Below are 12,793 nucleotides of genomic sequence, written 5' to 3' on the forward strand. Positions count from 1 at the left end.
AAAAAAAATTGCCTATAATTTAACATGCTATAGTAAATTACTTATCATCCTTATCAAGTTAATCAGTTAGTAATACTTATCATAAATATTGTTTGCACAGCTACGAAGTTGAACTAAAAAGAGTAGGAGGAAAAGCCAGAATAAAAGTATAGACATAGTATGTGCTATTTATAGTGGGGACAGGATGACAGGGTCCCACATTTTACACCTCCTACCCCACTGTCCTTTTCCGTCTGCACTTTTTATCAGCTTTTTGATATTTTTATTGTTATCAGAAACTCAACTATTCAACAGCATACAATCCTGAAAGACTTCCCAAAAGAACCAATCCTTACCCTTAAGTCTTAACACACAGAGAGTCAGATATTCCGGGAAAAGGTAGATCTTTCTTGTTCAGAGGTTTTTCTTGTACTGTCTAAAAGCTGCAACAATAAAGGGTTGCTTCTCGTGTACAAACTTAAATCTTTTTTGGTCAGCTTCACAGTTATATCAGGTAAAAGGGTTGCTTGTTCTTCATCTTGGATATGTTTGATCTGTTTGTTGGTCGCTTAGAAGTTGAATATTTTTTCATAATTTCAAGATTCATTTAGAATTTTGCTGTATAGCAGTTGCAAGTCATACAGTAGTTTGGATATGAGTGCTCTTTAAGTAGTTTTCTGGTTCTTCTACAGCTTGACTTATGTTCCTTTGTTTGATGGTATTCCTAAATGATTGGAATTTTTTCCTTGTTGGTTCAATTTCTCCTCCCTTTTCTTACTGAATTTTCTGCTTTTTTTTTTTGGTTGAAAATTTTGAAAGAATTTGTGGTTGTCTTAGCTAATGGTGCGTTTACCCCTAGCTTATATAATATAAGTGGTCCAAGCTCACATCTAGATAAAGGAGGACGGTTGCGGTAGTTAAGGCCAGGCAAAAGGTAATTAACATTTAGCTATGATGAGTCCTTTGGATACTCAACCTGAATAGAGAAAGTAGGAAAAAGATTCATAAAGTTGACCTCAAGTAGTTTGGAATTGAGAGAGATTGAGTGATAGATTTGTGATTTGTCTGGAAAGGAAAAAGATGTTGCTTCTTGATGTAGATAATGATGCTTAGAAATAAATCACCTACATCTATGTGAAAATTCCCCACTTTTGGTTTGGATTCTTGGTTCTAATTTGGCTTTAGCACCTTTCACCTTTTATGATTGAAGTAGCATCATTCATACCTTGCGTTCTCTGATTTCTTTAACAGCCAGTTGTTCTATTTCATGAATTTTGTTTTACCGATATCTCAGTTTCAATACTTGATGTTTCTTGAGAAGGTGAATTTTCAAACATCTCAGATATGAAAGTTAGGCTTGTTTTCTATCTTAAATCATCTCTTATTCGTTTGGCTTTAAAAAATGCAGATTCTATTCCCTTATACGGCAGAAGGACCAGATCACTTGAGCAATCTGTATGTGCTCAACTAGGAAGCAACTTGTATTGCTTAAAGTTTTGTTGGAGGCATAAAGATTTATAGACTGGTTTTTATCTAAGATTATTGAGGAAGAGTGATGGGTCATATATGTGAATTCTGTGGGGAGCAGCGGTCAATTGTATATTGCCGGTCTGATGCAGCTTGCTTATGTTTGTCGTGTGATCGCAATGTGCATTCTGCCAATGCCCTTTCACAGCGACATTCTAGGACACTCTTATGCGAAAGATGTAATTCACAACCAGCTGTTGTTAGACGTGTCGAGGAGAAGATATCTCTTTGCAAGAACTGTGATTCGATTGGTCATGCTGCGGGTTCCATGCATAAGAGGCAAGCACTTAGTTGTTATACGGGATGTCCTTCCGCTGCAGAACTTTCTACTATCTGGTCATTTCTCTTAGATGGTGATTCGACTTGTCAGAAAGGAATGGGCGCAATGAGTATCACCGACAACCAACCTCGGGATAACGAAGATCCTCAAGGAAAGTACAACTCTCAAGATATGTCTGCTGCAGTTGAAATGAGTGAGTTGCATACTTCATCAGAGAAATCAACCACTCTCATTGAATCCTCTTTGCCTGCTCTTGACAACAAGCAAAACAAGGCGGAGCTATATGCTGGGTCCAAGAATTACTCTTCATCAAAGGTAATCTAGGTTTTCAAATATATCTCATGGTTAGAAGTGAAGAAATCTTGCTGATATGTTGCGAAAATGATAAGTCAATTTTAGCATCCTGGGACAGAGCTACATGGTCAGAATGGGATTCAATTGAATCCCGACGAAAATTAAACCGTATAAATAGGGTATAAATAACTTCTTGTGTATATATTTAAATTGTTGAATTCTATTTAACATAAGGGAATCTTCTAGTGTAGTCTCAAAGGCATCTGAAAAATTGCTTTAGGTTGTAAGTAGTATCTTTTTTTGCTGGAATTCCCTTGTTAGAATTCCCGAATCTGCCATTTTTAGTATCCCGGACTTGTATTAGATAGCAATGACAACTGATAAGTTAGTCAACCACGTGCTTGGCTCATGAAGCTGAGGTTTCTTGCACCTTGTTGTTCCTCAGGAATGTTGCAACAAGTTTGAGTTTGATTTGCCAATGCCGAGTTCTTTCTTTAACACTACCTGAGACTAGTGAACTTCTAAGAGGTCGAATCCGTAGAGGAAGATGAGCTCTAATTCATGATGTTTTCTTCTTCCTTTGGCAAGTTTCATGTTCTCCATCAAGCATTTGGTTGCACTGCATCATTTTAGTATGTTAAAGTTGACAATGGTTATCCACAATATTTGTTGACCTTAGTGCTTCCAAATCGTTTGACCCAACACTTCTAGGAAGTTGCTTATGCTGTTATTGTTGTTGAAACACAGGGTTGCTATTCTGGAATGAAAGGCTCAACGATATATGAGGATGATCCTTTCGCTCAAGATTTCAATATGGATGAAGTGGACCTGAGCTTTGAAAATTATGAAGAGCTATTCAGTGGCTCTCTCGATAATCCAAATCAGTTTTTTGAGAATGAAGACATCAATGGCTTATTTGGGACGAAAGATATGTCAGTTTCTGGTTCCAGCTGCCAGGATGCCGATGCTATCGAGGTGGTTCGTACTATTAACTTGCATTGTGTATACATTGTCTATCCTGCATAAACTTCAATATTGATATATACTTTTAACAATTTTAGGATTTGATGCACAAGGTTTGCTATCATTACTAGGTGGATCAAGAACTATAAATTATGTCTACTATATTTACCCAAAAAAAAATGTGTCTACTATAGTTTGAGTTATAGAGTAGTGAGTGTATCATTTTACCTACAGTTCTTTTCTGATATTTGTGTGATGCATGCCCCCTTCGTCCCCTTTGGTCCTAATTTATGAATTGTCATCACTTTTTTTCAAGTTGCTTCATTTAGGTGTTCCCTTCCTTGATGTCTCAAACATTCTTATATGCTCATAAATGGGGCAACAGTCAGGACATCAGAACTTTTGCTCTAGATGATCGACTCCGTATATGGAGCACTTCAGAATGTTTTTTTAGCTTCTCTGATATGTTGATTAAGGTCTTGTTACCTTCTATTGGAGGATATATTTGATTCTTATGGATAGTGATTTCCAGCTGATACTTCACATAAGGTTTCTAATATAGATAGAACTTTTAAGAGTCAGTTTTGATTTCTAACAATTTGAAGGGAGAAAGGCAGAAGACAACCGTAACACATCTAAGTGAAACAGAAAATGTGCTTGTGCTAGCTGAGTCACTAAATCTTAGCTGGCAAAAGTATGAGCTATAAGCAAGAAAACAGAGATCAGATATGGATAGATTCTCTTTGATTATTTTGGCTATTTGAACAGTCTCTGATTAGATGGTAATTTCCACTTAAACAAATCAATCCCCTTTTGACCCACTCTTCTGACGAAGGATATATGGCAAGAAGGATTCTTTCAAGGTTGCAACCTTTATTGGAGTGTTCTTATCTATATGAAGAGGACTTCTATCTCGGAAATTTTATTCTTTTTTGATATTAGAGAGCAGCAAGAAATAGCAAGAATGCTACAAGAGAAAATAATGCTTTGCATTATGGAAGCTTTCTACAACAACAATAACAACGACTCAATCTCAAACAAGTTGGATCGGCTATGAGAATGACCATGTTTCTCCATTTAAATTCATTGCAGGCCAAACATTAAAATAAAAATAGAAAAGGAAATTCATGATTTATTTGTGACCTGGGACTGATACAGAATAAAATAATGATCCATTCTAGAAACTAGATTATTTTGCATTGTGAAGGATTTTCTTTTCCTCATAAATCCTTTTTTGATTGATAAATCCAGTTGCTGATTTCAGGCATTTAGTGTAATATTCTGGACAGGTCACTTTCACATAGTACTAGTTTGTTAAACCTTTGCATTTAACTTGGATCACTACTTGGGAATTTTTTAGTCTTCTGCAGTTTGTTCTTTTAGGTCTTGGATCATGTCTCTGCTTTTCTTGCTAAAACTTTGACCAAAATGTCAAATTTTGTGTGCGGATGCATTTTGTGAATTTATACTGTTTATAGGTTAGTGTCTTGGCTATTAACAAAGGAAATGCAATGTGTTTATTGTTAGAATTACCATTAGAGCTCTGGATCCGCTCTCCTAGTTGAAAATTTGTCATGGACAAGAGCTGATAGAACATTCAATTTGGATAGTTGATTTGAGAGTATTATACACCCTGTACTGAATTTAGCTCTCCCTAATTCATATTCTTTTCTAGGGATGAAAGTGATCCTTAAGATATTTTCTCCGAAATTCTTTTTCTTTTACAAGTTCCCAAGTATCAGGAGTTGATACCGATGAAAACTTTGGGCCAAGGCAAGATTGTTTTAGTTCTGCCCGTATCATTTATCTCTTCCTGTTTTGTGAGTGTATTATGTTTTTACATTCCATTTCATGTGATCTGATGTGTCAACCTCTTCGTCTGTGATTATTCTTGATATTTTTCATGATCTCAACGAATAATTTACCAGGGGTCGTCGATTCGAAGGGTAATGACAATGCAACCAGCATGTAGCAATGCCGAGTCCGCAGACTCCCTGGTGAGCTGCAAAACAGAACCTTCCATTTGCTTTGCGAGGCAAGCATCCATCCTCTCATTTTCAAACCTTGGGGGAGAGAGCAATGCCGGGGATTACCAAGAATGTGGAGCCTCCACAATGCTTCTTATGGGAGAACCACCATGGTACCATCCATTTCCTGAAACTTCATTGCCGTCAACTAGCAGAAGCAATGCTGTATTGCGCTACAAGGAAAAGAAGAAGATACGCAAGTAAGTTCTCTTGTACTAACCACCGAAACTTCACCAGTGGTTAATATTTTTAGTTCCATGCAGAAAAAATGGTGCTGTTCTGAATAAGAGTGTTTGGATTCCTTAGAATTTATCATGCAAGGTTATTGCATGGATTGTGCAAGCTCTGTTTTCACGGCCGGCACCAATACTTCTCTTAATTTTGGCATCTTATTTGTCATCTAGTTTGCTTTATTCAGAAATCATATTCTCCCACATACACTCATAAGTCAAGAAATTTTGTCCACATTTATTTTCTCTAATTTTTGGCTTTTTGGTTATTTTCTTAGTACAACTCTTTCAACTGTCGTTTCTAATGTGCAGATTTGACAAGCATGTGAGATATGCTTCCCGCAAGGCAAGGGCTGATGTCAGAAGGCGTGTGAAGGGACGGTTTGTCAAGGCTGGTGATGCTTATGATTATGACCCACTTAACGAGACCAGAAGCTTTTGATTGCACTACTTATTACCCAACTCATAAGGAAACTAAAGGATCCATATTAAATTGGGCAAAACCGGTTGAGTTATTGTGCGAAGGGATGAAAGGAGCCTTATTTCCTTGTTTCGGTGACATTGTATGGTTGTCTGGGGAGAGGATTTCAACGTTTCCTATCAAGGAAGCTGGAGTTGGAAAGCAGAATACTCTGCTGCTTCACCAATTTATCAGCCGGAGAAAGATGAACGTGCTAACCTTTTGTTAACTAAGTGCGCTGCAGAGGACCATTTCTAGAGCACACGATCAGCTTCATTCCAGAAAGGGGTCAAGATTGTTGCTGTCTCGACTGTAATTATTTTGTTCATCGACTACACCACGTTTCCTCTAGCTTGCTTATATTCTTACCACTCTAACTAGATGAACTTTACACATTCTGAGTCCCACAATAATTCAACCATCTCCTTTCATATCTGAAGGACTGAGAGGTCCTTGGCTATTATGTTTTGCTGTCATGTATAATATGTGTAGAAGGGCTAGAATGAATGGCAAGATGACATATGAAACTTGCTTTTGTTAATTTTTTTCCTAAATTGTTGTAGATAATATGTATAGCATAGTGTTTACCCTAAAAATCGGATAACAATTGAATTTATATGCGGTTTTAAGGATATGTAATATAACTTGATATAAATTAAGGAAACAGATTAAAATTGAAATTGACGATAAAAGAATTAATGTAAACCACACGAATCGAGCAACCTTATGCCAAAATGATTATCAAATCGAACACCCTAGATAACAAGATGATAAAAGCTAGAAAATGATAGTATATTGCTTTATGTTGTGTAATGTGTCTTTACAAAATGATCATACCCCCTTTATATAGCAGGGGAGTCCTACTCTTGATACAATTCTATACAAGGTATGAAATCTCATGATTTGCTATTCAATCGGCCTATCCTTGATACGTGCCATAATTTTCGCCGTGATCTACAACCGATTGCGGATATTTCGTCCTTCTATTATTCGGCTTGATAAATTTCCCTCGATTTCGTCTGATCTCGATTTTGTTCGATGACATGGTCTCGAGTTTAATGATATAGCTTCGCACCTCGGTTTGATATAATTCGTGGTTGAACTTTAACCTACCATTTTTCAATCTCGATTAGTCGCACAAGAGGCGAACCAGGTTTTGACCGTATATAGACAGTCCCCTCATTTCTCGGAGAGAAGATGACGAGAAACGATATGAACTTCCAAATCCCCTCTCGATGGACCATGACGTAAGCGACAAACGGATATCGAAACGTCCCGTCGGCCCAGTTACCAAGGCATTAAACGCCTGTCAGTTGCTGGTTGGCCACTACGGATTCTGAACCGTCATCAGCAAGCTATAAATACCCTAACTTTCATTTATTCAAACTTTACATTCAAAGCTCCTCCTATTCTTATTCTTCAAAAATCCCTTTACTCTCCAACTCTCGCACCTAGATTTCTTGAGTTTTTAGCAAACATACCTTCCTAGTTTCTTTTTCTTCTGTTCTACAATGGCGAAAACTTCTAAGACTGCCCCGCAAAAGGAGACCGCCTCTTTATCACGGCCCGCCGGCGATGGGGCTGCGGCGAAACCATACCCTGCAGGAACTCGACAAAGGCTTGAACAAATCGGGCAGCTCCAGGCGCAGATAGACATGATACAAACTGAGGTCGAGGAGTTTAAGGAAAATATGGACCTCATAACCTCGCAAAAGGAAGCTGTCCAAGCACAACTAGCGTCAGCCGAGGCTCAGCTTCGGGCTGCAAAAGAGAGGACCTCGATGCAGGCCAAGAGGATCGAGGAGCTCCAATCTGAGCTTAACTCGGCTGTTTCTGGCCAAGAGAGCCTGGACACGGAGCTCGAGGCGGCCAAATCAGAGGTGGCCGTGGCTATTAGCAAGGCCGATGCTAAAGTGGCCCAATTCAAGGTTGACGTCAAAGCTATTCGGTCACAGGCCAAGAGCATGGTGGATCATGTAAGATGGGAAGCTCGAAGGGAAGCCCTCGAGGGATTCCATGCTTAGGGCTTTGACATACTGGCGGAAATCGAGAATGCCAAGGTAGAAGAAGCCAGGGCTCGGAAGCTGGCTTTTCCCGAGGAAGACTTTGAGAGCTTAACCGAATCTGAAGGTAGGGAAGACCCCGAAGATGAAGATGTTACCCTCGATGAGGACCAGTCCGCTTAGGCCACTTAGGCCTTTAGATGTTTTTATTTTTTGCATCTTTTTGAGGTCGCTTTGGCCATTGTACATTTCTATATCGGGTCATTCTGGCCTTTGTAAGAAAGATTATATATACAAGGCTTTTCTTTCCCGTTTGGCTTTCAAATTTTTTCCTTTACTTTATTACTTGTATTCATAAGGGCCGAAACGCCTTAACATAAAGTAATTTAGGATGTGTTTGAAAGTTCAAACAAACCTCGCCTTTGCCCTACTTTGTTTTAAGGCATCTTGGGGCTCGGTGTTACCAGAACCTTTTCCCTAAGTAGGTAGCCAAGATTGTAGTTTACCGAGGGTAGCCTTTAGAACCGGTTATAAAATATTTTCTTTTTCGAAGGCCTAGTTTTTGTTACGGGCTTCGGTCGTCTCCGAGCCGTGTTAATTTGGCCGTAGACTTTTAGTTCGGGAGCAGCCCATTGGACTTGTTTTTCCAAACTATCCGGGCTTGCCCAAGATAACAGTCCATGAGTGGGGTGGCCGTGACCTTTAAAAACCGGAGAGTTGCCTAGTAGGTCTTATGCCCCCAAAGCCTAGTGACTTGGGCCTGTTCGAGTTTTTCGAACGGCGGTCCCCGAGTGAGGGAGTGGTCATTCGTATTCCGATTATAGACTGCCCATGGGCTCGTTATTTTCAGGAGATAGGAAGTACGAAATTCTTTAAGGGATGTAAAGAGGAAATTTTTTAAAACATAAGATGATTACAAGGAAAGTACTTCTCTTTATTCTTGTGCAAAGCAGTCATAGATGCGTACATGTTTTATGTTAGGGTTCAAGTAATCAATGTGGGAACGGTTTGTTTGACCGTTTGGCCCTTACAATAAATCTTTCCTGTCGAGACCCTTCCTTTACTAAGTAATTTCCTCGCTAAAGTTGATATCCGAAGGTAATGCATATCCGAGGGTAATACCCCATAATATTCGAGGTTGATTATAGAGGGACCTCGAATATTATTGAATTGACCTTCGATACCGATTCTTAGTTAGCACGATCCATTGTTACCTCGTTAAAAACCTTGCCGAAAAACCCATTTGGGACAAAATCGGTCTAAGAAAAAAGAGTGCAATGCATGCTTTCATACCTAAAAACTTTGTGCCGCTTCTTGTTGATCACCTGCAAGTGTTAGTCCGAAATAAAAAGGAAATGAAATGGGGTCGTACCTTAGCAGTAACATCATTTTAGGTGGGATATATTCCAATTACTCGGTAGTTGTTCTCCGTTCATCATTCCAAGCTTATAGGATCCTTTCCGGGTGACCTCGAGAATCTGGTATGGTCCTTCCCAGTTCGGACCCAATTTCTCTTCGTTCGGGTTCCGGGTGTTTAGGGTGACTTTCCTTAGTACTAAGTCCCCGACATTAAAGTATCGAAGGTTGGCCCTTTGATTGTAATAGCTCTCGATCCGTTATTTTTGGGCAGCCAATCGAACAAGGGCGGCCTCACACCTTTCATCCAATAGTTTCAAGCTCGTATTCATGGCCTCGTCATTTGACTCCTTTGTTGCATATCAGTATCTGATACTTGTTTCCCCAACTTCGACCGGTATTAAGGCTTCGGCGCCATAAACCAATGAAAATGGAGTAGCCCCGGTACTGGATTTCGGAGTCGTGCGGTATGCCCAAAGGACTTCGGGTAGGATCTCCTTCCATTTACTTTTGGCATCGGTTAACCTCTTCTTAAGGTTTTGGATTATGGTGTTGTTGGTCGATTCGGCTTGCCCGTTCCCGCTAGGGTGATACGGTGTCGATAAGATTCTTTTGATCTTATGATCTTCGAGAAACTTGGTCACTTTGTTGCCGATAAACTGTTTCCCGTTGTCACACACAATTTCGGATGGCATCCCGAACCGACATATTATGTGGTCCCAAATAAAGTCGATGACTTCCTTCCCCCTAACCTTCTCATATGCATGTGCTTTAACCCATCTAGAAAAATAGTCAGTCATAAATAAGACAAATTGAGCCTTACATGGTGCCCATGGAAGAGGGCCAACGATGTCCACTCCCCACTTCATGAATGGACACGGTGATAAGACCGAATGCAGCAGTTCCCCGGGCTGGTGAATCATTGGAGCATATCTTTGGCATTTGTCACATTTTCGAACAAACTCCTTCACATCCTTTTCCATGTCGATCCAGTAATATCCAGCTCTGATTACCTTTTGAACCAATGATTCAGCGCCTGAATGATTTCCGCAAGTGCCCTTGTGAACTTCCCTCAGAACATACTCGGCATCTCCTAGTCCCAGACATATTTCTAGTGGGCCATCAAACATTCTTCTGAACAAGGTTTCGTTTTCGGACAAGGTGAATCGGGCTGCCTTTGTGCGCAGGGCCCTCGATTCTTTTGGATATGAGGGAAGTTTCCCGGTCTTCAAATATTCTAAGTATTTATTTCTCCAATCCCAGGTTAAACTTGTGGAATTTATCTCGGCGTGACCTTCTTTGACTACCGACCTCGTGAGTTGCACAACGGTACCTGAGTTGAGCTCGTCGTCCTTGACCGACAACCCTAAGTTTGCGAGGGCATCAACCTCGCTATTTTGATCTCGAGGCACGTGCTGCAAAGTCCATTATTTAAACCGATGTAATGTCACTTGTAACTTATCTATGTACATTTGCATTCGTTCTTCTCTGACTTCGAACGTTCCGTTAACCTGATTCACCACAAGGAGGGAGTCGCACTTAGCTTCGATCACCTCCGCCCCAAAGCTTTTGGCTAGCTCGAGACCTGTAATCATGGCCTCATATCCGGCCTCATTATTAGTCAGCTTCACAGTTCTAGTGGATTGTCTAACCACGTTGCCCGTTGGTGGCTTCAGTACGATGCCAAGTCCGACCCCCTTTGCGTTCGATGCACCATCCGTAAAAAGGGTCCAGATTCCCAAGGACGTTCCCGAGTTTACCAACAACTCTCTTTAGACCTCAGGTATTAGGTCCGGCATGAAGTCGTCCACGAAATCTGCCAAGATTTGAGACTTAATGGTTGTTCGGGGTCGATATTCAATATCGTACCCACTGATTTCCACGACCCATTTGGCCAATCGTCCTGATAGTTTGGGTTTATGCATTATATTTCGCAATGGGTAAGTTGTCACAACACACATAGGGTGGCATTGAAAGTACGATTTCAGTTTCCTAGAGGTGCTTAACAAAGCGAGCGCCAATTTTTCTAGGTGAAGATATCTTGTTTCGGCCTCACCCAAGGTTCGGCTAACATAATAAATCGGAAATTGCATAACTTGTTCTTCCCGAACTAGGACTCTGTTTACCACTATCTCCGATACTGCCAAATATAAGTACAGTTGTTCGTCTGCCCTCGGCGTGTAAAGCAGTGGCGGGCTCGACAAGTATTGCTTAAGTTCTTCCAAGGCCCGTTGGCATTCCGGAGTCCATATGAAGTTATTCTTCTTCCTCATCAATTAGAAAACTCGATGACTCTTATCGGAGGACCTCGAGATGAATCGCTCCAGGGCGGCTATGTGCCCGGTTAGCCTCTACACGACCTTCACGTTGTCCACTACTGTGATATCCTCGATAGCTTTGATCTTGTCGGGGTTGATCTCGATTCCTCGGTTGGATACCATGAATCCGAGAAATTTACCTGACCCAACTCCCTACGCGCATTTTTCTGGATTTAATTTCATGTTGTACTTCCTCAATATACTGAAGGTTTCCTGCAAATGCTTCAAATGGTCCTCTGCTCGTAGGGACTTAACTAACATGTCATCAATATAAACTTTCATAGATTTCTCTATTTGTTCTTCGAACATCCGGTTTACTAGGCGTTGGTAAGTGGCACCATCATTTTTTAATCCGAATGGCGTTACGTTATAGAAGTATGTGCCATACTTAGTGATGAAGGGGGTCTTTTCCGGATCATCCAGGTTCATTCGTATTTGGTTGTACCCGGAATAGGCATCGAGAAAACTGAGGATCTCGTGGCCGGCCGTGGCATCGATCATGCGATCGATGTTAGGCAAAGGAAAAAGAGTCCTTGGGGCATGCCTTATTTAAATCTTTGTAATCCACACACATTCTTAGTTTGCTCCCTTTATTAGGGACTACTACTATGTTTGCTAGCCATTTGGAGTATTTGACTTCCCGTATGGATCCTATTTTAAGGAGTTTAGTTACCTCGTCTTTGATGAAGGCATGCTTGATCTTGGACTGGGGTCTCCTTTTCTGCTTCACCGGATGGAATTTCGGGTCCAAGCTCAGTTTATGAGTGGTGATATCTGGTGGGATTTCTGTCATGTCGAGATGGGACCAAGCAAAACAATCCATGTTAGCTATAAGAAATTAAATGAGTTTTTTCCTGAGCTCGGGAGTTAACCTTGTGCCCAGGTATACCTTTCGATTGGGCAGATGTTCGATTAGTATGACCTGCTCCAGCTCTTTGACTGTTGATTTGGTAGCGTCGAAATCATCAGGGACGATGAAGGATCGAGGTACCCCATAATCATCGTCTTCATCAGTCCCCTGCTTATCTAGTTGGGTCAAGGCCGACATCTGTGATTGCTATTTGGCTTCCTGTTTTGCCTTCGAATATGACTCCTTTGTCGATGAGAGTGTCGATAATGTAATTACCTCATCGATGGCAAACATTTCCTTCACGGCGGGTTGCTCCCCGTAGATTGTTTTAATCCCTTATGGTGTTGGGAATTTTAGCACTTGGTGAAGGGTCGAGGGCACAACCCTCATGTTGTGGATCCACGGTCTCTCGAACAGGGCATTATATCTCATGTCCCCTTCGATCACATAAAACTTGGTATCCTGGATGGTCCTGGCTACGTTCACTAGTAATGTTATTTCTCCCT

General features: G+C 40.7%; 2 protein-coding genes across 3 annotated transcripts; both read left to right on the plus strand.

The window, feature by feature from the left end:
• Window positions 1-264: 264 nt before the first annotated feature.
• Window positions 265-6,301, plus strand: LOC104098652 (zinc finger protein CONSTANS-LIKE 9-like). 2 transcript variants are annotated; one of them, XM_009605436.4, is made up of 5 exons: window positions 265-493; window positions 1,388-2,101; window positions 2,828-3,058; window positions 4,972-5,270; window positions 5,613-6,301. In XM_009605436.4, the coding sequence occupies exons 2-5, from the start codon at window positions 1,535-1,537 to the stop codon at window positions 5,740-5,742; spliced, it is 1,227 nt and encodes a 408-aa protein (XP_009603731.1). In that variant the 5' UTR covers window positions 265-493; window positions 1,388-1,534; the 3' UTR covers window positions 5,743-6,301. The 2 variants fall into 2 exon arrangements, with proteins under 2 accessions (XP_009603731.1, XP_009603732.1); XM_009605437.4 differs by having other exon boundaries at window positions 266-493; window positions 2,828-3,055.
• A 970-nt stretch (window positions 6,302-7,271) lies between these two features.
• LOC138892165 (uncharacterized) lies at window positions 7,272-7,946 on the plus strand. The gene is made up of 2 exons (XM_070175870.1): window positions 7,272-7,736; window positions 7,785-7,946. Exons 1-2 carry the CDS (start codon window positions 7,272-7,274, stop codon window positions 7,944-7,946), a joined length of 627 nt encoding a protein of 208 aa, XP_070031971.1.
• The last annotated feature ends 4,847 nt before the right edge of the window (window positions 7,947-12,793 follow it).

The sequence above is a fragment of the Nicotiana tomentosiformis genome, chromosome 5, assembly GCF_000390325.3.
Source record: "Nicotiana tomentosiformis chromosome 5, ASM39032v3, whole genome shotgun sequence".
NCBI classification, from domain to species: Eukaryota; Viridiplantae; Streptophyta; class Magnoliopsida; order Solanales; family Solanaceae; genus Nicotiana; species Nicotiana tomentosiformis.